General features: G+C 37.6%; 2 protein-coding genes across 5 annotated transcripts in view; one reads left to right on the forward strand and one right to left on the reverse strand.

The window, feature by feature from the left end:
- The window catches only part of ERO1B (endoplasmic reticulum oxidoreductase 1 beta), a 29,749-nt gene extending 14,496 nt beyond the window's left edge, over positions 1 to 15,253 (forward strand). Inside the window, exons 7-16 of one of the 2 annotated variants that reach the window (XM_027684828.1) lie at positions 2,234 to 2,354; positions 2,444 to 2,490; positions 3,576 to 3,587; positions 4,392 to 4,418; positions 5,826 to 5,918; positions 6,088 to 6,334; positions 7,164 to 7,233; positions 8,412 to 8,498; positions 9,894 to 10,027; positions 10,739 to 15,253. In XM_027684828.1, coding sequence (XP_027540629.1) covers positions 2,234 to 2,354; positions 2,444 to 2,490; positions 3,576 to 3,587; positions 4,392 to 4,418; positions 5,826 to 5,918; positions 6,088 to 6,334; positions 7,164 to 7,233; positions 8,412 to 8,498; positions 9,894 to 10,027; positions 10,739 to 10,799 — 899 coding nt within the window. In that variant the 3' untranslated portion in view covers positions 10,800 to 15,253. The remainder of the gene's footprint in view (positions 1 to 2,233; positions 2,355 to 2,443; positions 2,491 to 3,575; positions 3,588 to 4,391; positions 4,419 to 5,825; positions 5,919 to 6,087; positions 6,335 to 7,163; positions 7,234 to 8,411; positions 8,499 to 9,893; positions 10,028 to 10,738) is intronic. The other variant, XM_027684838.1, reaches the window with a different exon arrangement.
- A 1,159-nt stretch (positions 15,254 to 16,412) lies between these two features.
- The window catches only part of GPR137B (G protein-coupled receptor 137B), a 29,443-nt gene continuing 23,770 nt past the window's right edge, over positions 16,413 to 22,085 (reverse strand). For 2 of the 3 annotated variants that reach the window (XM_027684865.1, XM_027684848.1), the window contains 2 exons: positions 19,166 to 19,290; positions 16,413 to 17,021 (listed from right to left, as the gene is read on the reverse strand). In XM_027684865.1, coding sequence (XP_027540666.1) covers positions 16,910 to 17,021; positions 19,166 to 19,290 — 237 coding nt within the window. In that variant the 3' untranslated portion in view covers positions 16,413 to 16,909. The remainder of the gene's footprint in view (positions 17,022 to 19,165; positions 19,291 to 22,085) is intronic. The other variant, XM_027684858.1, reaches the window with a different exon arrangement.

Raw genomic sequence — 22,085 nt, forward strand, 5'->3', positions numbered from 1 at the left:
ATTCTACTGTCTATGCTTGGACTGAGTTTTTTCTTCTTCCAGCCTTGCTGTTTCCAAATGATCTCTGCACCCTTATTTGTAAGGACTTTCTTATTGTTAAAACATTAGGATACTAGATTGTCTTCCCTCTGCTCTGCGTGTGTGAGTCTCTTTATTTGCTTGTAACGTTCAAAGCTCAAAGGAATGTTTTTCAGATAAGCGTGAGAATTGCTAAGTTCAGAAATGACTGCTTAAGTCCTTTTTAATAAACACCTTAGAAAGCTTTCTATGCTAGAAATATTTAGGGCATAATGCTAGATGTTTTCATTTACCTTTCGGCTTATGTGTGGTGTCACCTGAGAAAGTAGCAGCTGCAGTGGACTTACCAATTGCAGTTCTCTTTCAGCACTTCTGCTGTGTCTGATATGTAAACCTTTTCTATTTAGGCTGTTTCTGTAGGAGCTGGTGAGCATTACTGCAGATCTGACCTGTAATATGCAAAAAGCTGCTATTGTCTCTACTATCTGCACGTTGTCTAAGTACATTTTTTAAGAGTACTCAGCTGGGAAAGGTATAGTTCAGGAGCATTTTTTTGGAAGTAATGCTAACTTAAGTAGTTCCTGATTTTTAACTCCATCTCTCATGCCCTGCTGAAGGAGGATGTACTTTCTCCAGCTATGTTCTTCTGGTGCTTTTTTTTTTTTTTCTCTGGCTCTGGTGTGCATCTTTCTGCATGGTAAACTGGTTCAGCTTACTTAAACAGCGGGACAGTAAGATGACATCTCCCTGCCATCTCTCACGTTGTTGTGATCAGCTGGCTTATCGTGTGAGTTTGTGAGTTGAAGCAGGGAGAGTGAAAGAGAATAACCACTGGGAGTGATGGGGAGGAAGTAGAAACCTTTGCTCTCTTCCTCTCCTCTCTTCCAGGTGGTGAAAGAGCTCTTAATTAACTCAGCTGTAGCACAGAACCGCATAATCAGTTTTAGTTTTTACTATCTTTTGGGGGGGGGCTTAATGATAAACTAGATAAGGGAATTGATCTAGCTGAAAAATACCTAGTAACCCAGATCAGCTTTCCATCTTTCTGTTGCATGGCTCCTCAGTGCCCGTATACTCAGTTGTATGTGGATAATAAGAAAAAAAAGTGGAGACCTGAAGTGACCAGGAAGCGTAGGAACTGCTTAGGTTAACCACACTGCCAAATGAATAAATAAAGCTGTGATTTGACTTTCTTTCACCTGGCACTCATTGTGTTGTTGTGTGTCTCTTCTCTTTGTTTTTGCTACTGCTGCCGAAGTGATGCTTAAGTGCTCATGCAAGTCATCCCCTTTTGTTTAGAGCAGTTTTGCTCTCTGTTTCTGTGGCTTTTTTTTTAATGTCTGAGAAAATACTACATGGTACTTCTCGGCCTATTCCTGTGAATAAGACTATTGGCTTGTGTTGTATGTGGGGTCTGTTTAAGCATGAATTGCTTTTGACCTAGAATTTCAAAGAGGGTAGAATTCTTCCTGCTTTTTACTGGTTGTAGCTCAAAACTTTAAGTTTCTATTTCTGCAGAGTTTTTAGGCAGTTTGACAATTGTCTTTGGATAAATTGCCTGAATTTGTAGTGAACTTCAGAGATGAGGTTATAATTTGTTGAAATGCTGCTTAAATAATGTGCTTCTTGCTGTAACCAACAGACTGTTCTGAAATATGCTGAAAGTTTGTTAGTTAAGCAATGTGATTCAGATTTTTCTGCCAGTATACAAGGGTATTTGAAGAAATAATGGATTTAGCTAATAAATATACAGTATGTACCAACTACAAGATGTACTACTTTGACCCTGTCTTTATTAAGAATCCTCTGTATGCAGTGTACCCATTTCAAAAAAGCAACCCTCTCAACTGCCAGACAATTAAACCCTGAATTTGAAGCCCATTTAAAACAAAACACTGTTTATATCTTAGCATAGGGTGAGAACACATCGCATGTCAAGTGTTTATGGTGGACTTGGAGAAGCCACATAGATGAAGATCAGACACTGTACAAAATAGTGACACACAGGAGACTTTGGAATAAATTATATACTTTTGAGCTTTGTATTTAGCCTGTATATTGCTGTGTTCTTATGTACAAGGCATTTATAATCCAACTGGAAGATTGAATAGTATTATATGAGACCTCTTATTTATATTTAGTTCTGTGTGACTGTTTAAATTGAATATTTTTTAATCGATCAGTTAGCATACGTAACAAAAGTTTTCCTGTTTAGATGAGAGATCTCCAGATGCACAGTATGTGGATTTGCTGCTGAACCCAGAACGTTACACTGGATACAAGGGGCCTTCTGCTTGGAGAGTATGGAACAGCATCTATGAAGAAAACTGCTTTAAGTAATTGGGGGAAGAGGAAGTCTGTTTCTTATAATTGCACCTCAGTTTAGCTTAAAACTGATCTTTGTGTTTTCTAACTTATTTTCTAGGCCTCGATCTGTCTATCGTCCTTTAAATCCACTGGCGCCTAGTAGGGGTGGGTCTTGCCTGTTTTATTTTCCAATGCATTTCTTTTACCGTAGTGACTATTGCAGTGATGAAAATAGCAATCTTCAGTCTGTAGGTGTGCTTTCTGCTTTTTTAATTTCCTCTGTAGAAGTAGCTGTACATTTTCAATATTTAGGCTAAGGCTTGTGGTACTTGATTACATACATGCCTAATCTTCTGCATATGAATGGGCTTATTAATGTCAGGGGAGCTGATGTGGAAACTGTAGTGTAAGTCTCAAAGCTGTTTAGTGTCATACTGATTTTCCAATTTGGATGCACTCTTGTATTCTTACCTTGTTTCTTTTTTCCTAAAGCATTTAATTTAATCACTTTAGCTCATACTTACTTTAGTGTAATGGAGCTGTAAATTTTTGATCCATAATATCTAATGTGTTACAAATGTACAAATAATTGCATTATTTGAAGGAGGAGTGAACACTTAGGCTTAATTATCTGCAAGAATGTTTAAGAAAAATATGCTAATGACTTGGGATTTAGGTTTTCAAATTTAAATTGAAAGCTATAACCTGGTATTCCAAATGAATCAGCTTTCCCCTGTCAGTGTGTCTCATTTCCCTTAAAAGTTAACTATTAGCCAATAGACTGAGTTAAAAAAAATGCACCATCCATTATAAAATCAAGATTTCTCAGTATTTATAACTACTAAAAGCTGATATATTACTGGTATACACAAATAAAAAAGAATCGTAAGAACAGTTTAATGCAGAGATCAGAATTTCAGAAAGAAACACTGGTCAGATTGTTGAACAATGCAGACTGAAGAAAATTACTTCCTAACCATCTTTCTGAACCTAAAACATAGCTTTCAAGATATGTAAATCAGCTGCTACTAAAATTTCAATTTCTTAGTGCCTTTCATTATTATAATGTGTTAAGTCTCACGTGGTCTTGAGGAGGAAGAATGGAAGTATGGAAAGTAGCCTATTTTTTGTAGATGAAATAAGATTTCTTGTGCTTTTTCAGTGTTTGTAGTAAAGTCTGTAGTTCATTTCTGCTTTGCTATGGAAATTTATCTTTTTAATACTTATGGATTTTTTTTTTCCCCCTTAAGGAGGAGATGATGGTAAGTCATCTTATTTTGCTTGACCTGCAGAAATTAAGTAAGCATTAGGGAGTTTTGGACTTGTGATTTGTGCACTTTATGGTTATTGAATTAGAGAGCAGGAAAGTTATGTTTTTATGCAGATTATTGATCAGAAAATATTTTTATTTGGATCATTCTTGCATTTGGAGTAGTGGGAAGGAGTGGATAAGAGCAAAACACAGTTCTCTTGTTGTTTCTTATCCTTGTAACAGAATATATGTTTGTGATAATGTTATTAGCTTCTCCAGAACCCCATTGATACTGATGTCAGCTCCCTTAAAAGAAAAGGGACAGTTTTTTGTGTACTTTCTTGAATGTCCATGATTTTGGGAAGATGGAGAGAGTGGGAGGAAAGCGTTTGGTCTGTCTACAGTGACAGACTAAGATTTTTCAGTCAACTGAAACCTCTTGGGCAAAAAGATCTAAGTCTAAGTGAAGCCTTCAGACAGTATCAGTCAAGGTAAAGGCTGTCACATATAATTCCACTCTGCTGTCACATCTTTCACCACTAGTGCATATCATCAGACTTGTGCTTCCATACACTGCTGAATGCCCTCACCAGTAGCTTAGTCATGCTCATTCTTGTATTTCTCCTATTCTGGCCCCAATAGATTTAAACTACTCTCAAAGTTCAGCCACTTCGGTGCCTATTCTCATTTTAACAGCTAAATTATTTAGCTTTATGTCCAGGTGGCAGCTAATGTTAGTATGCATAGTAATCTAAAGATACTGTAATATTGAAAATGAATGCTCTTCATTTAACTGTCTGCTTTGTATTTACAGGAGAATCTTTCTACACATGGCTAGAAGGTAAAGGCTCTTGCATGGGTTAATATAATGTTAAATTCACTAGAAGAAACGCTGTAGCATTTTTCATAGTGTAGGCTTCTTACTAAATTATAACTTGTAGTATCTTCTGTCATTCAAAGAATATTTCTTTACTTGAGGGTCTTTGGAAATCTTCCGATTCACTTAGATGGTATACTCCTTGAACCTTTAAGTGTTTTATCTTTTATAAAGGGGGAGTTCACTTCCAGTTACTTTGAATTTTCTGGTTATTTTAGACATTTAAGCAGGGACATTATTAGTAGTAATATGGGTAAGCATTATTATTTGGAAACAGCTTTAAAGAACAGTAAAGATTTTGATGGTTCTTTTCCCACTATAGAATCTAACATAAGTATACTGTGTGTATCTAACATAAGTATAACGTGTGTTCTAAAGGCAAAGCAATTTTCTCTTTATTATGGCAGTAGTAGCAATCAAAATCTCATTTTGGAGGTGTGCAGAAAATTAAGTGGGTTAAATGTACTTAATTTTAAAATTAGTTCGTTCTACATTTCATAAACCTTTACTTGTCTAGTTGGAAATCTCTTAGCTGGTGCTATTGTAGGAAAGCATATAAATTTACATACCTTTAAAAATGTGGCATCTGTAAATGAGGACACATCTCAGCCTTGCAGATAGGCTTCCCTTTGTGGAGATTGGAGTGACAGGGAAGTCACCCAAACGTATCTTTGAGAAAGGAACAAACTCTTACATTTCAAGTGTAGTCTCTATCTTCAGTTCTGAGTGGAATTATAAGTAGTTTCTGGATATAAATTATATTTTGACCACTCAATGCCACTGTATTTCTGTGTACGTTCTTGAAGTCTGTATTCATCAAAGTCATATTTTTCCAGGTTTTGTTCTGTGCATTTAAGTCCTCAGTGAATTTACAGTAGGGCTGTGAAGAAGTACTTTTGCTGTTTTCCAATGCTGTAAGGTTTTCTGGGGCTTTTGATGTTTTTATGTAAGGTCACTCCTCTAACTCAGTGGTAGCTCTAGTTGTAATTAAGATGGGTCATGGTATATTTCTGATTTCCATACTGTCAAAATTCATTATTTCAAATTTACTGCTTAAACAATATAAGCATCTTATTTTTGCATGGCAATTTATCTGTACCACAGTTGACCTGATACTTATTTGACTGTGTTTAAGAACACTGAAATACCAAGCAAGAAATGTCAAACTTCATTCTCAGTGTTGCTTTATACAAAAAATAGGAGGTAAAGTTTTCCTACGATGGGATATAAGGGCTTATTAACAATGCTGTATTTGTGACTCTTGGAAGTTAACAATGCACACTTGCATCACTAAAATGGCAAGGTATGTTCATTTTAATAAATTATTTCCAGGATTTAGTTTGGGATCTGTTTGTCTTTTTTCCTGGACAGGTCTTTGTCTTGAGAAAAGAGTGTTTTATAAACTCATTTCTGGACTTCATGCTAGCATCAACTTGCATCTGTGTGCAAATTACCTTCTTGAAGGTAAGTCTAGGTAAAATTACTGAATTTACTATAGAATGGGATTCTACAGTATCTGTAATGTGTATTTTGGGTTTTTTTGAAAGTTTTTGGTGTATACTTAGTTGCTTTCTTTTTCTAAATACGTATGTTTTAATCCCCCTGCCTTTTTTTTTTTTTTCCCTCTGTGTAGAAACCTGGGGGAAGCCTCGCTGGGGACCAAATGTGAAAGAGTTCACTCGCCGCTTTGACCCTGTTGAAACAAAAGGAGAAGGACCAAGGAGGCTCAAAAACTTGTATTTCTTATATTTGATAGAGCTGCGTGCTTTGTCAAAGGTTGCCCCGTACTTTGAGCGCTCAGTTGTTGACCTTTACACCGGAAATGGCCATGAGGATGCTGAATCTAAAGCTCTCTTACTCGATATCTTCAGGGATACAAAGTAAGATATAGAATTACTTTTTTTTTCAGTAGTTTGAAATTCTCAGTTATATTCAGAAGTGAGCATAGGCAACCTCTTGATAGGATAGGACAAGAATCAGAGTGGAGTGAAGAAATAAAATTAAGTAATGGGAGAGATCAACGTGAATTTGTATGTTTGACAGGAGAAATTAATATTTTCGAGGTTTGAATATACCAATCTTTAAAAACTGAAAAAAAAACCCAAAACAAAACAAAAAAAAAACCAACCACACAACACCCTGGGCTACTCCCTGTATGTTGCTCTTTCTGATTTTTTCAATATAAGATGCACGTGATTTGTTCTGAAAAGGAAAGTACTACATACAGTCTTTTAATGATCCACTGAGTAATCCAGCTCTTACCATAGACTTAATGTGTGGTGGTTTATCCATCCCTTCTTCCTTCTGTTTACTCCGGAAAGTTCTTAAGTTCAGTTCCTTTGCTCTCCTTTTTGCTAGTTTTTGTGATTGCTAACATTGCTAACATTGTGTGGCTTCATTGCTGTCCCTAATCATAGTCTTGCTACGTATTTGACATATGGTCAGATAACAATCAATTGGAAGGAAAAAATTAAGCCAATTTCAGTGTATATTAGAATAAAACTGTGAATAGCGGATTTCAAGTTACAGTGATTAAATAGTAAAACTGATACCATCGAGTAATTTTTTTAGACTAATCTGCAAAGACTAGGAACTCTGAAATGTGTTTTACACTTACGGCATCAGCTGCTCACCAAGCTTGATTGAACGTTGTAGTTTATGCCAGTTGTAGTTATGCATTTGTTTTTGATCGCATTTTGTCTTTATTAGGTCCTTCCGTATGCACTTTGATGAAAAGTCCATGTTTGCTGGAGATAAAAAAGGAGCCAAGTCATTAAAGGTAAAGCTAGTTTTCTGAATTACACCCAAAATACCCACTTTGGAATTAAGTTGTCTTATTTTAGAAAACCCTTCTACCTACCAGAATCATACTGCTGACAGTAGAAAAGGCAAGGATAAAAACTTAAAGTTGTATCTGAGGCCTTTTAATCCACTGTATGTAATCAGCTGCTGTCCTGATCCAAGCAGACTGAAATCTCTGGCTTTGTGCCTTGAGTCTGCCATCAGGACTGTGGTGGGGCAAATGAGTTGAATTAGTATTACCAGTAGATGCAGTGGTGTTTATTTTTAAATAGAATATCTGTTTCACATAAGTATCTCCAAAAAAACCCCCCCAGCGCAGTCACGTTTGTTTTAACTGGTGCCTTATAATACACAGTTTATTATCATGTAATATAATGTTATACTTAACGTTAGAAAAGCGTAGCTCCTAGAAATGGGAACCTAATGTGAGCGCTGTAACTACACAGCAACTTCCAGTGTTAACATGCTAGTGTTCAGATTGGTATACATTACAATTCCACAGTTTGTGTGGCTCAGTAATAAATAGCTGTGTTAATATTTGTTAACACTTTCAGTACTTATTTCAGTAGCAGGATGGAGTCTCATCATCATTACAAAGAATGCTATTAGAAAAGTACCAGTGTTTTGTCAGCCCAGCTAGTGTTTTTTGGGCCTTACTTAATTGAGATCAGCCTAAGTAGTTCTGTGCTGTGCTTGCTCCCACTCTGACTGAAGCTGCAAAGCAACAATCTACCCATAGCTTGGACCAGGAAATATCTTTTGTGAATTGTAGCCTGTTTGCATGTTTGTCAAAAAGGTAGGATGGTTCAAAAGGGATTTGAATAAAAAGGGAACTAAAAATTGGTAGGGACACAGATACAGTAGTTCTAACTTGGAAAATTTTGAGAAAGTTGGTAGAAAGTCAGTGTACAGAATCCAAGTGCTACCCTGCATGTTCAATATTTTTGGAGGTTTTTTTGAGGAATTACCTGTTAGGAGTGGCTTGGAAACAAAATTCTGGGTTTACGTGGACTTTTGTTATGTCCTGACTACAAAAGGCAATGGTTTTATTCAGTTTTGGTTAAGAGATAATTGATATTCTAATGGTACTAAATTTGTTAACCTTCTACTTCTGTACATTAACTTAACATTTTCTATTTTGCTTTTAACTGATAGGAAGAATTCAGATTGCATTTCAAGAACATATCCCGCATAATGGACTGTGTTGGATGTGACAAATGCAGGCTGTGGGGCAAGCTGCAGGTACAGTTTATTTTGTGTGTGTGTGCATGGCAAGGGCAGGTTCCAAGATGAGCATCCATTTCATTTTGGCAGGATGCCTCTTACCTTAGCATTCAGACTTTCTGCACAGAGTTGGTCCTTGATATCCTTACCTATGTATTAAAAATAAACATATGTCTAATTCACTGTTAAACAATTTGAAAAAAAAGAAGTTAAAAATGTTTTATTTAGTCAAAGGCTGTTTAGTTTACTAGAAGGTAGAGTTTTTCTCCTGAAAGAGATGCATTTAAAACAGAAGTTTCATGATGAATTACTACTGATAGTCAATATCTTATCTGTATTCATTGATCAGATGAGCCTTGTAGAATCATGGGAAACCTTCCTGTAAGTACAGCACTTACTTGTTAGAAAATCCAGTGTGATATTTAACACCACAAACTGAGGCTTAAGAAAAAATAATTCAGATTTTCACAGTTTACGCAGAAGGCAGCAAATGAACACAATCGTGCACAGTGAAGCTGAATATTGAAGAAATTTTGTTTTCTGGACACTTACTGTTTTTATTTTACTGAGAACAATATTTTAAGCCTCAAGACTAATATTAAGTCCAGACTGAGAACGGTTATTTTGTAGTGCCTGCTATACTATACTGCTGTATTGCATTGAACCTATCAGTGCAGTTTTCAAAGAAGTTCCTAACATCAAAATTTCAGTGGTCTCTGCTGAATTTCCAGAGTTCTGCTTATCCTGTCCTATGCTTCTGATCTATTGTTGTTTTTTTCTTCTCACTCAAAATGAAATAGAGCCAGACTTTCTGATCTATAAAGTTCCCTTGCAGCTGGCTCCAGCCACGTTTTGTCAAAATCCAGTGGTTGTCTTTGTAACCAGATTAAATGCAAAAATAAGAAAAGCTGCTTCTGCTCTATTTCTGCATAGAAAGTAGGGGTTGAAAGTGAAACTGCAGTGTCTGCCACTGGGTTTGGAGGTGGAAAAAGCACTCATGTTGTGATACCTCATAAGAAAACTTAGTTTGACTATAAGAGGGAGGGGAGAGGAAAAGGGGAGATGTGCTCCTGCAGCAGTGGGACATCTGTAAAGTAAGGGGCAGGAGGGAGATGGAAGTGTTGCAATGGGCATATTTTCATATGTGTGGCCAAGAAGAAAGGAGGTGGGGAAAGAAGATATTAAAAACAGAAGAGCAAATTACATGAGGAAACAGATGTTCTTAAATAACTGACTGAACCTGGTACACAACTGGTGGCATGCATTTTCCTAAGTGCCCTGATTTGTGTGCAGTTACCTGGGTTGAGATACTGGGATATAAGAATTGGTACTACAGTTTGCCTGGATTATTAATTTTTGAAAGTTTTTATGGTTTTCCGAGTGTTTGAAGGAGTGATCTAACTTTTTTGGTAGACTCAAGGCTTGGGAACTGCTCTGAAGATCTTGTTTTCTGAGAAGGAAATACAGAGCCTTCCTGAGAATAGCCCATCAAAAGGTTTTCAACTCACGCGACAAGAAATAGTTGCTCTTGTAAATGCCTTTGGAAGGTAAGGTGTTATTATTTGTGTAGTAGAGAAACATAAAACTTCAGTGTCAGTGCTCAGGCTTTGTGGAAAGATGGTGGTTTACATGTAGCTATAGCTTTTTAAAGGCTGAATTACCATTAGTGATATCGATAAACTTAATGCCTTCAAACTGAGCATGTGGAGTGTTTATTATTAGCCTTGGTCATCATTCTGTGTTTGGATATAATTGATCTCTCTATCTCAAATCTCATAAACTTCATCTTGTGGAAGGTGGATTTTAGTCTCTTAATTAGAGTTTATGATTAATTTTTTTTAAATTTACTGCATTCAGATGATGAACATTTTAACGGCTTTAAACAATTCTTGCTTTGTTCATCATGTTAGTTCTTCAGATCTTGAATATAACAATCTGTTCCTGTTTAAACAATCTATTTAAACAAAAAGAAAGTAATAAACTTTATCTCTGCTTATGGATTTTTATATGTTTAATGAAGCTGGGACATTTAAACATATAAACTTTAATCCCTGTAGTATATTATGTAAATATATATGTAAACAGGGAGTCAGATAGAGGATCTTTTGAGAGAAAGTGTATCTTAAGTGTGTTTAATCTTTGGAACAGAATTGTGTTTGGAAAAAAAACAAAGAAAGAAAAATTCCCCATGAATGTGATGATTTGTACTTCTCTTTCACATCTGACTTAATAACACTTAGATGTTTTTTGTTTTACAGGCTTTCCACGAGTATAAAAGAGTTGCAGAATTTTAAAGTTCTATTACAAAAAACTAGGTAATGAAGGTCTTTGCACAACCCATTAGTGAAGATCATTTACATGACTGCATTGAGCAGAAGGAACTGATCCTTACAGGACTCACATGAACTGATAAAAAATAAAATCAAATACCAACTTGAATATTTATGTTTAAACTAGAAAAGGTTATTAATTAGAAAATATATTTATGAATGAAATATATAGTTTTTAAATGTGTAAATTATGCTGATCTGTTTATTTTTTAAGTTCTCTGCTCACAGTTCTGTTGTACTGAAACTTCATAAATTTTCTTATTTCTTTGTCTTTCTGAGACAACTTCTTTATATGAAGACATATGTACCTTCCCCCTGACTTGGCCTGTCCTGAGAGAGGGGGGTCACTTCTTTTCTCTCCCTGGTTATTGAGCTTCAGTATATTCTGAGGATTTGGTGAAGTTCTGACTGTCAAAAAGAAGGGAGGGGAAAGGACCTAAACCAACCCAACAACAACCACCAAACTACAAAAAGGAAATAAGGCTCTTGCTGAGTTCTGGCTTCTTACCATAATAATGAAACTTCTCTAAAAATAGCAAATTTACTGCGCAGAAAATTTGATTTCATACTGAGCTCCTTTGCATCATGCTGAGATCAACAGTTTTTTTCCCTTGAATTGTGTTTTTCAGAATTTCTTTTCTTTAAAATTACTACCTTGTCTCTGATGCAGCACAGTTGGAAGTGACTTTTCTGCAGCTCCTTAGCTGCCTGCATTTGCTTAGGGGTGGAGGTCAGGACAGGGGGAGATGGTTAGTGGAGTGCTGCTATCTGAAAAGCCTCAGTCAATCAAATTTGCTCCATATTGTTTTCTGAATTGTAATCACAAGTTCAGTTTCCAGAAATTGTCTTTTTAATGTCTAAAATGTTAAAATAGCACACTTTGGTCTTTGAGCCATGGAAATAAATTTGCTCTATATGAGTTATGTCTGAGTGCTATGTTAAAAGGTCAGTGTAAAAAGAACTTGTTTTTGTAGTCACTTTTAAAAAAAAAGATGCTTTTTAAAATTCATAATCATACTGACATTTAATACCACATATTCTATCTATGCAAACCCTTCCTGTATCTTCTTTAAAAGGATATTCAGTGTAAAAAAACGGGTATGTTAATAACATTACTTTCATAGAACAAGAAATTACTCATGTATCATTGTCCACAAATGTCAGTGATAACTTACCAGTGTCAGAACAGAATTCAGAAACAGATTGCCAATTAGTAGCAACCAAATATTGGTTTAAATTTAAAATGAAGTAGGTATTTCTTTCAAACCAGCATGTTTAAAAATGAAGTTAGGAGTTATGAATGTAGAAAGTGCTGGTACAGTGTAAATACATCTCTTGTTTTTAAAAACAAGTCTTCACAAAATTAAGTGCTCTTAATCATTTTTCACCCTACCGGATATTGAGTGACCTGTTTATATAATTGATTGTAACTGTATTGGCTTCCATAATGTGTTCCTTTACCGCTGAGATTTTCTGAAGGCTGGAATACACTCTGTCCTTTGTTTCCAGACTAGCCTCAAATTTCTACCTAACTGGAAATGAAATAGACTATTCTGCTGACACTTGCTTTTATAAAAAGTACTGTTCCTCCAGAAAGTAAGTCTGCTTGAGTCAACCTTGGATAAGCTAAATGAAACGGGGGGGGGGAGGAAGACAAAAGGGAAAAAACACCAAACAAAAACTAAACCACCCTCACAAAGTTTTGGTGATAGTTGCATAAATTGGCAATGAACTGGTATCCAGTCAGAAGTTCCTATTTAAGCCAATAGGTAATTGAATGTGGTGTTAGGGAAAGCTGAGGCCAGTCTGGGAATGTAATGTTCTCACCTAGTAGCCTCTCTAGTCTGTGGGCAACTGTGTCTGAGCAAGTCACCACTGGTTTTCTCTTTCTAGTTAATGCAGAAGAGCAGGATGTGTCTAGGTGGATTCACCTGGCCTCTACCAAGCTCTCTATTTGCACCCTAGAGTTTATTTTTCTCCATTAAATTGAGGTGGGAATCTAAGTAACTAGCTCAGATGTGAACAGCTATGTTTAGTAAATGAGTTACACACTGAGTATACAAATCTTCTGAGTAATTGTATATACTGAAAGAGTGTAGTTTTCAGTTGGCCATTAATTCCTTGCCTTTTAGATAGACCTGCAAGGGCTAGAACCTGTAGACTCATTTGTGTGAGGAATGCTGTACACCTGGGATTTATCTGTATTGTTATATATTACAGTGCCTAAAACTTTAGGCAGGATTTTCTAATGGAAAAAAAAAATTGCATTGTCTGTGCCACCCCAGGAAGGACCCGAGTCTCAGAAATGTTTCTTCCTTTTTTCCCCTCACTTTGTGGGGAAAGTGAATTGCTTCCAACCTCCTTCTGGGGATGCAACTTGCTATTTTGGGTTTTTTCCACCTGTGCCTGGCTAAAATCTACAGACACTGAAGCAGCATCATGCACTTGCTCACAAGACAGGAGAGAGATTTGGGTATGCAGATCCTGGACACCTGCTCCTTGCAGCCCTCATTGGCACAATGCAGGCAAGGTTAATACTGTTGGGTAAGGACATAAAGAGATGGGAAGCTTTTCTTCTCCTTTGTGTCATGGAAACACAGGAATGCAATTGAACAGCAATTCTGTGTTTGGGGAAGTTCTGTTGCACTTGAAGATGCATCTTGCTTAGTGATCAAATATGAAAGGTGTTTCATTTCACTGTCATTGTAGAGATGGGACATAAAATTTTTCATGTAACAAATCTGGTTGAAACAATTTTCCTGTCACCATCTTTTTTTACTGTATTTAATGTACATTCTGTGACTGTGCTGCCTATAAAATTTTGCTGTGTGGGTTGGATGACTTAGTTCTTTATATGTTCAATTAAATTTTAGAAATTTACAGCTGTTTTTATACTGAAGAATAAGGTTAGTTACACTGTCCACAACCTGTAAACTGTTTTAAATTCCAGCTCCCTGTTGGAGATCAGCTTGTCAACATTGTCTGTCATTCATTTCAGAGTAACAGTACATTTCCTTGTACAAATGACACAATGATTGTAATCCCAGAGGTAGCGAGAAGACAAAGACAAAAATGTTTAATTGTTCCTAAGTCAAGAAGACTTGTGTGAAATGGTAAAAAAAGACTTGGTGCAAACTGCACCAAGTAGAGCACTGTTGTGAACAACTTGCTCTTCAATTGAGGAGAAAGGTCAGAATATAGATTTAAAACAATGAAATACAGAGACTTGTGTAAGCTGGAATAATAAGTGTTTTCCTACTTTTCAGCTGATGATCTGTGCTGTCTGTCATTATATGTGCATGAAATACACTGTGCCACACTTCCTTGAGTTGTGTTTTGATGGTTGGGTTGCCTTTATCTGACCTTGCTTTGTGCTTTTCTGGGAAATGACCTGTAATGTGTTGTAAATAATCTTGATGCTCATGTTTATAAAGTAGCAATCAGCAATTCATCACTTTCCAATTTCTCCATATAGCTACCCTATTAAAATGTAATATTTATTAAAATCAAAACCAATGTTGGAACTGCTTACTGAGATCTAAACACATCTGAATCTTTGCTATGTTTGAATCTACAAGATGCAAATTAAAGTATTTTCTGCTACAACTTGGTTTTGTGAATGTAATTTTTGGGGTTTCATTTGAAAATATATTTTTTGCTTTTCATTTACCCTTCAACTACACTTGGTAGATATTATATAAATTACATTATTTTTATGACTTTCATTTAAGCTTATGATGATGAGCAGATTTTCATCTCACTTCACTTTCATTCAAAAGATGAAGGTAACCTGTGTATCTGTTGCTGTTTACAGTGCACTGTAGTGTGTCTGCACATCAGAAATCCATTAGCCCCTCTTTAAGACCAATTGTTTTAAGAGACAAAAAGGCTTATTTTGAAATGAAGCTTGTTCTGTCCCTTTTTCAGAATAGCTTATAAAATCAGATCTGTAAATAACGTTTTTTGATTGGTTCACCCAATGGGATTCTTCGTGTTGAAATTATTTCCCTGAAAGGGTTTCTGCAGCTCTCTGTTTCTTTCCATGTATGCATTTTTAACAAATTATCTTACAAAAAATTTGATACACATATTTCATCCCCAGTTTAGGTGAGTAAGTACCTGTTACACAGGTGATGATAATTATAGTGATTTAATTTAAGAGATTACCTATGAGTATTGTTTAAATCTCTTGTGTTTGAGAGTATTTAATTCGTTAGTGTGGTTGATTATAGTCACTTGTCATTCCACTTTTTTGCATGCATACTGTGGTATAGGGATTAAGCTTGTTTTTAAGTGCAAGATTCTCTTTTAAGATTTTGCTGTGCAGCTGTATATACTGTGAGGAAAATGTAATTCCTGCAGACTTCTCTTGCACTAGGTCTTCAGGAAGTTTTGTACGAACATGATTGTAGAACTTCAAAGGGTTTAATAAAATTTCTGTTCCCCCAACCCCGTGGCACCTTTTTTAATCTCTTACTGATAGTTTAATTGGCTTTTTTTCTTCAATGCACATATGTGAAGAAGGCAATGGAAGCTTTGGGAGGGCAAACAGTTTACTTCTGCTGGAGGCAAGGTTCACGCTTTGACCTGAAGACCCTAAAGCCCAAAGAACCTGTGGAAGACTCAACGTGTGAGCGTGGCACTACTATGCTTTTGGCTTTCAAGCAGATCTGATCAGATCTATTCTCCATCCGTTCGTTTTTTCCCCTGTAGACACTTGGTGAAATGTACGTAAGAATTCTTGATTACCTGGGCTTTCTGAAGTTGAGCATGAGGAAAACATGAAGCCTGTCCACCATTTGGGGCTACTGTAGTACACCTCAAAATGAAGGAACTACTTTTATTCTAGTAATGTAGTAAAGATTACTAGAAGTAATACATTTTTCTCAAGCAACGTGGATTGAGTTACAGTATTTGTTTTACATGGGGAAGGAGAAAGACAGTAGGGAATGCAGAGTTCTTCACCATCGAGCACTGGGCACAATAAAAAGACCTGAAGTAAAGTCAGGGTTTCTCTTTGCCTTGGATTAGTAATAATTACTTCTACACTTGCTCTGTGCAAATTTTGCATCCTGGAATGTTATTTATCCAGCATTTCCACCACAACCCACTACATTACCCCTGAAGATACAAGGCTGAAGCACAGCTTTGCTGACCTTCTGCTCATTATGTAGAAAAGTGCACTGCAGGTTTTTTTGCTTTACATACTCCTGGCTCTTGTTCTATTCCCAGACTGCACTTCCTGGGTTCTTAATAAATAATTAGGCAGGTACATACTGTTAGATATATCCCTCTCCCTGGCTAGGCCTTTGACTTACTCTTCTACATGATATACCTAGATCTAACTGATGGAGAGGATCACATAACTTTAATTTTTCAAACATAGACATTTTCAGGCTGTTTTGCAGTTCACAATGCTCCACTTGGAGCAAATGCCCATCTTTACTCTTCTGTGACAGTCACTAGATCTGCTGAGAAGATAGAGTTTTCCTACTTTATTAGAAGAAAGCAGTGTACAGATGACTTTTAGCCTCCAAATATCATGCCACTCTGAGTAAGTAGTGATATCCAAGGAGTAAATTGAACTCTGAGAATGTAGCAATAACTTGAAAATACAGTATTTAATTGGGTTGGTATTTTTTCCTTACAGGCTTTTATGTGCATGTAAGAATTGCAACTGTCATGCATTTGAAAAACCCATTCATATGTTTACAGTATATTCATTATAATCATATATTTCTAACCTAATACACAGTGTAAAAATAAAAATACTTAGAAAATAATTATGCTGTTTCACTTCATGAAATTTGCTCTTTTAAAATGAGCACAAAAATGATTAAATTATACTTTCTAACAGCTCTATTCAAAGCCAAAAACACCATGGCTTGGAACAAGGTATTAATTGGAACAGTCTTCAAACTTTAAATCATTAGCTTATACTTCTCCTTGAACTATGGAAAGCTCGTGGCAAGGTTCTTCATTTATCTGTGCATAGGAACACTTCTAAAAACCAAAAGGTGAGGAAAAGTTGCTAAGCTTTGTTTTTCAGAATATTGGTTTTAATATCGGAATGTCCTGGAATGCTGTAGTTGATTGATGTTATACAGGGCTTGGCCGGTCTGTGTCCAGTGCTGGATCATGTTGGAGGGATCCTATGTAAGCCATGAAGCTGTTGTTCTGATGGCTCCAGTCATAGTAGTCTGGAGAGAAACTTAGAAAGAAAACAGAAGAATTAGTGCCTGGCACTAATTAGAACCTGGTTGGTTCTGTAGATACCTGTGGGAAAAATGCAAATCACATAGAGGAGATTCTCATGCTGAAGTGCAAAAATAAGATAAACCCCCAACCAGGGGTTCAGGCAGCCGTTCATTTTTGTGATCTGTTAATTATTTTGGCTCAAGTGTTCTCAACTTATTATGTGGTTCCTGATTCTCCCAGTTCACTAAAGACCCTCTCCTTTCTGACTCATTGTTCCAGAAGGTGTTTGAAAATCCCAGAAATGATGCTGCTCATTCCTGCCAAGTCCTGGCACTGTGAGGCCTGTCAGTGACAGACCTAAACCTCCTGTGTCCATGCCCAAGGGACTGAGACTGGTTAGCAGCTCTGGTGTGCTGGCATTTCTCCCATGAGCAGTGTGAGACAATGTATATGGCTGGCTTGGTTCCCGCTGGGAGCTGTGCATGTTACCAGTGTGGCTGGTTCCCTGATGGCTCTGTGTGGGAGGGGAAGGTGCCTCTAGCTCTAGGCTGGATACCATGTTGGCAAACACCACCTCCAGCATCCTCGTGGGTCTAGTTACTAAGTGAAAAACTAATGAATGCAGGGGTAGGATGATTGATAACTGTAAATAGTGAGTATTTAACTTTACTGAACCATAGTCTGGGCTCAGAGGCCATGACCACACAGTCTTAGCTAAATGAGTGATAAGAACTAGATCTGGGTATGTTACCTATAATTAACAAGTTAGCTGGCATTTTAAGATGAGGGATTACGCTAATCTGCTCCTAGCATAGTGGAGATACAGGAACAGCAAATGCCTGAGCCTCCTTTCAGAACAGGACAGAGTCCTGGAAGAGCCTTTCCTTCTCTGAATTAGATGCTATCATTGTTGGCGTGAGCTGCTCCTTCCTGGACGGGAATCCTCACCTGAAACTCCCAGTTGCACAAACTGAATTTTTATGCCAGCTCTGAGTGGTGTGGGATTTCAGCAGTTGTGTGGATTTTCCTAAGCTTTCAGCATGTGGGAAAGCAAATGCTCCTTTCATTTCAGGTAACCCTCAAGACATTTAGCCATGTGTGGTGGTTTGGGCTAGGCCTTCCTTGGTGACCAGTTTGTAACCAAGGAAGGGTCCAGATTTACCCAGTATTCCCTACGATTTTTACGTAAGCCAGACTATAAGAAGAGAGGAGGAGAGGCCTTCGCTCTCTTTCCTTCCGGCGGCTTGGAGGTGCAGGTTCCCTGCTGTTGAGTCTGCTGTGTTGGGGAGCGAGGCCTGGCTAGGCCTTGCTGACCTTGGGAGACAGAGGTTGCCGGCGATCGTTCCGGAGCGACTCTCGGTTGTCCCAAGAGAGTAGTGAGATATCTTCTTTGCTAACTCTTTTGTTCTTTAGTTACTAGATCTCGGGCTACTGATTGGGATATATATATATATATATATATATTTTATTTTAGTTTTGTTCCTTTTCCCCTTCCCCTTCCCCTTTCCCTTGTGAAATTGTACATAAGTGTAAATATATTTATATATATAAGTTTGGTTGTCCTCTCTCTCGTTTTTGGGTTTTTCTTAGTTTTTTCTCCCTCTTCTCCCTGAGGTTTTTTTTTGTTGGGGGGGGGGGGACTTCTGGTGGTAAGGTTTGGAGACTTGGCAGGGAGCCAGCTTCAAACCATATCACCATGTTACAGGGCAACCTAAGTTGAGAGGCTTCTCACTGCCATCACAAGCTGCTGCCTGTGCTGTTGAGCTCTTTCCTGCTCCCCCTGAGCAGGGAGACAACTGTTTTTCTAGGCTGCATTGCTCACACACTTGAATGAGTAAATGGCACTTCTTAAAAGCCATTCCTGGAAGAAACAGAGGGTGAAACATGCAACCCAAAGATCTGACCTGCATTTTTCAAAGCACACCATGCTCCTGCCATTCTTAAATTATGTAACTGTTTTCATTCTTGTGAATGATCCCTATAGTCACTCAGTGCTACTTTTCCACTACAACTTCCCCATTTGCTTCCCCTCGCCCTCCCTGGGATTTATGCAACAATTGCAGCTAGACAATTTACATCAGTGTTTTGCTGTGTGTTAGAGTTGTTCCTCCTCCAGTTTCTGTTTCAGGAAGCAAGCAGTTCCCTCTTGTATCTCACCTGCCCTGTGCCCCCTGTGGCGCAATGTTCCACGCTAGATCGTCATCACTGTCATATCTGCGAGGGTTGTCAAAGAAGTAAGATCTGGGACTGAAGCCATGGCTTGGGACCATTCCTGCATTGGCCTGAGGGAAAGGAAACCTCAGTCAGTACTTGCACCAGATGGATAAACTTCTTGGTGCTTGACTTCTAAAAGAAGTCACTGCAGACTTACCTCCTTGTTTCCAAAATAAAGCAGGCAATTCAACATTTGCTGTAGACAAAAGAAATAATTTTGCATTCTCTGTGTGTCTCTATCAGTATAGCGATAGTCTACTATCTCAACAGCTTTTCCTTATCCTCATTTCTTTTTTAACACATGACCCATTTCTGAAACCACCCTCCAGTCTGCATTTAATCTGTCTGCTGAATCCTGTCCATCCTTTGGCACTTAGTGCTTTTAACCAGCTGACTTGAAGCGAGCAGTAGGGAAGCAGCTGAGAAGCTGAAGGATATGAAACACCTACAGAGATTTGATTTTACCTCCCACATTGGTCACACTCTCTCCTGGTGCCTTATGTCCCTTGCCTCAGGGATGGATGATTTGAAGCTTGGCACTCTGCTTGGTGAAACCGTGCCTGAAAAATCCCTTATGACCTCGCTGAGCAATTTTAGTATCTACCCTATAGTGCTGTGAGGGTCAAAACCCAAGGTCACGTCCTTTAATGAAACAGGGAAAGGGGTGTACATGTAACTCCTTTATTTACAAAGCATTTTACTTTTATTTCCCTATGAATCAAAACAAAAGATATACAAGATTCAAAAGGTCAGTTTGATTCTGGAGACAGTGCAGAGGAACATCTAGAACCCAGCTGAGCCTTATCCACTGATCCACTTCCATCCATAGGGAACAGGGTTCCCTGCACCTGTGGATAAGCCAGGACGACATCTTCTCCCTGGCTTTAGGTAGGAGAGCATTAATCTCCCCCTTTAATTTAGATATTAAATAACTTTGATAGAGATGAAGTAAAGACAGGTACATCTCTGGCATGTGCCCATTTACAACATTTGTCTGACTGAAGGTAAGGAAAGGCAAAGGGCCACACGCTGCAGTGACCCTGCGTAAGCACCAAAGCTGACAGACAGCTCTTTCTAGGCTATAATTGTCTGTGGAAAGGAGCCTCACATTTGAACAATGCTGAACGCAGGATGCTTCTACTCAAACTTTTTGTTTCTGAAGTCCTGAATGAAACATAAAACCTAAGAACAACTATTTCTCGGGATTTTTCCTTATTAAAAATAAAGAATATTTTGGATTTTTACTAAATCAAAGTTGTTGTTAAGGTTTTTTTAACTAAAGGAGGGTTTGTTTTAATTCTAACACTATGCTTTCTGACTAAGTATTTTCAATAAGTATTAACTTAACCGTTAACTTAACAGCCTCCTGAACGCATTAGCCTAAAGTCCTGCGGCCCTTGGTCTCCCTCTTGTGGCATCCTCGCACTGAAGTTGTTTTTCCTTGCTACAGTCTCTTAATTTTTTGTTTCATTCTAACGTTGTTTCTGGTTTTCCTCTTAATATTTGTCACATGCAGAAAAAAAAAATCTATAGATGACCTAACACATACGACAGATAATGTCTACCCTAAAAAAGGTACCTATAAAAAAAGTGGTATCACTGACTGGTTCTTCTGAACTGTATCTTTATGAAGCTGGAGATTTAAGGCTTTCTGCAAATCACAGTGCAGAAATATAATGTTATATGTGTTACTGCAGTGCTCTTGTGAGAGTACTGCCTGACTTCATTTGAACTCTTATTTGAGTAGGATTCCAAGTCTTCATAGGATCAGCTTTTTGAAAGGAGTGATTAGACCACATCCCTTATTTTCATGCTCTTGTGATCTCCCATACACTATCCAAACTTGTCCACCAGGTCTAAACTCACTTTAAATAAAATGAGATCTCTCTGTGATCACTTTTTAGAAGAGCAGCACCACTGGACTGTACTTAAAAACATTTCTTGCCTTGGCAGTTGTCCTGTCCTAAGCAGAAGTGGGGCTGAGGTATTTTTGGTGATGGACACTGGAGTCCCTGGGGTTTCTTAGTGCAATGTCAGGTATCGCTTGTTCAGCTTGGTTTCATCGTTGTCTCTGAAATGTTCACATGAGAATAAAAACCATCACCCTGACCAAAAAGTTATTCTATTTTTTTCTTCTCTTACTTATGTGTTTACCATTGACATCTTTTTTTGGGAATACTGGCTTTGGTTTGGCTTGGCCTACAGAAACAGAGACACAACCTCAGTCATCCTAGTGCAGGGCTGGTATTCCCCATGTGCCTGTCAACCAGCATGTCCTATGCTAACCTGGAGACGTTGCCTACAGCTATAAAAAGATGCTTGTCCATATATTAACTACCTATATATTAAGGATACTTACAGGGAATTATGCTTACAACTCACACCTTAATCTCTGCTCTGCTAAAATGGCAAAAAAGTCACCAAATGCTTGTTATGGCCACTGCTCTTTGACTTAGAAACAATTCCATGGCTGAGAATTCCATCTGTTATTTCACACATACCATTGAACAGTTAGCACACAACCATTTTCACTGCTATGTGATGAAACATCCCAAGTTTGGATAACAAACTGCTTTTCCACTGACTCCAGTAAAGTGCTGTAGAAACTTTTAAGTTTAGGGAAAGATGTCCCTAAATTTAAGAAGGTTCCTGATTTTTAGGGTAAAATGCCTGAGAAACACCTTGCCTTCCTCCTTGGTAAATCTAATGAGCTTCTTTCATGAGGAGTTAGCATAAAGAAGTGGGAAGTTTGGGTTGCTTTAATTCTGTCAAGGACACTTTGAAAAAGAGAAATCAGAATGTAAATAAACAAAAGCTCCTTCAGAAGCCGAGCTCTCCAGACTTATCTGGACATTACACTCAC

This window comes from Neopelma chrysocephalum, unplaced genomic scaffold (assembly GCF_003984885.1).
Source record: "Neopelma chrysocephalum unplaced genomic scaffold, ASM398488v2 Primary Assembly neopelma1_23, whole genome shotgun sequence".
NCBI lineage: Eukaryota > Metazoa > Chordata > Aves > Passeriformes > Pipridae > Neopelma > Neopelma chrysocephalum.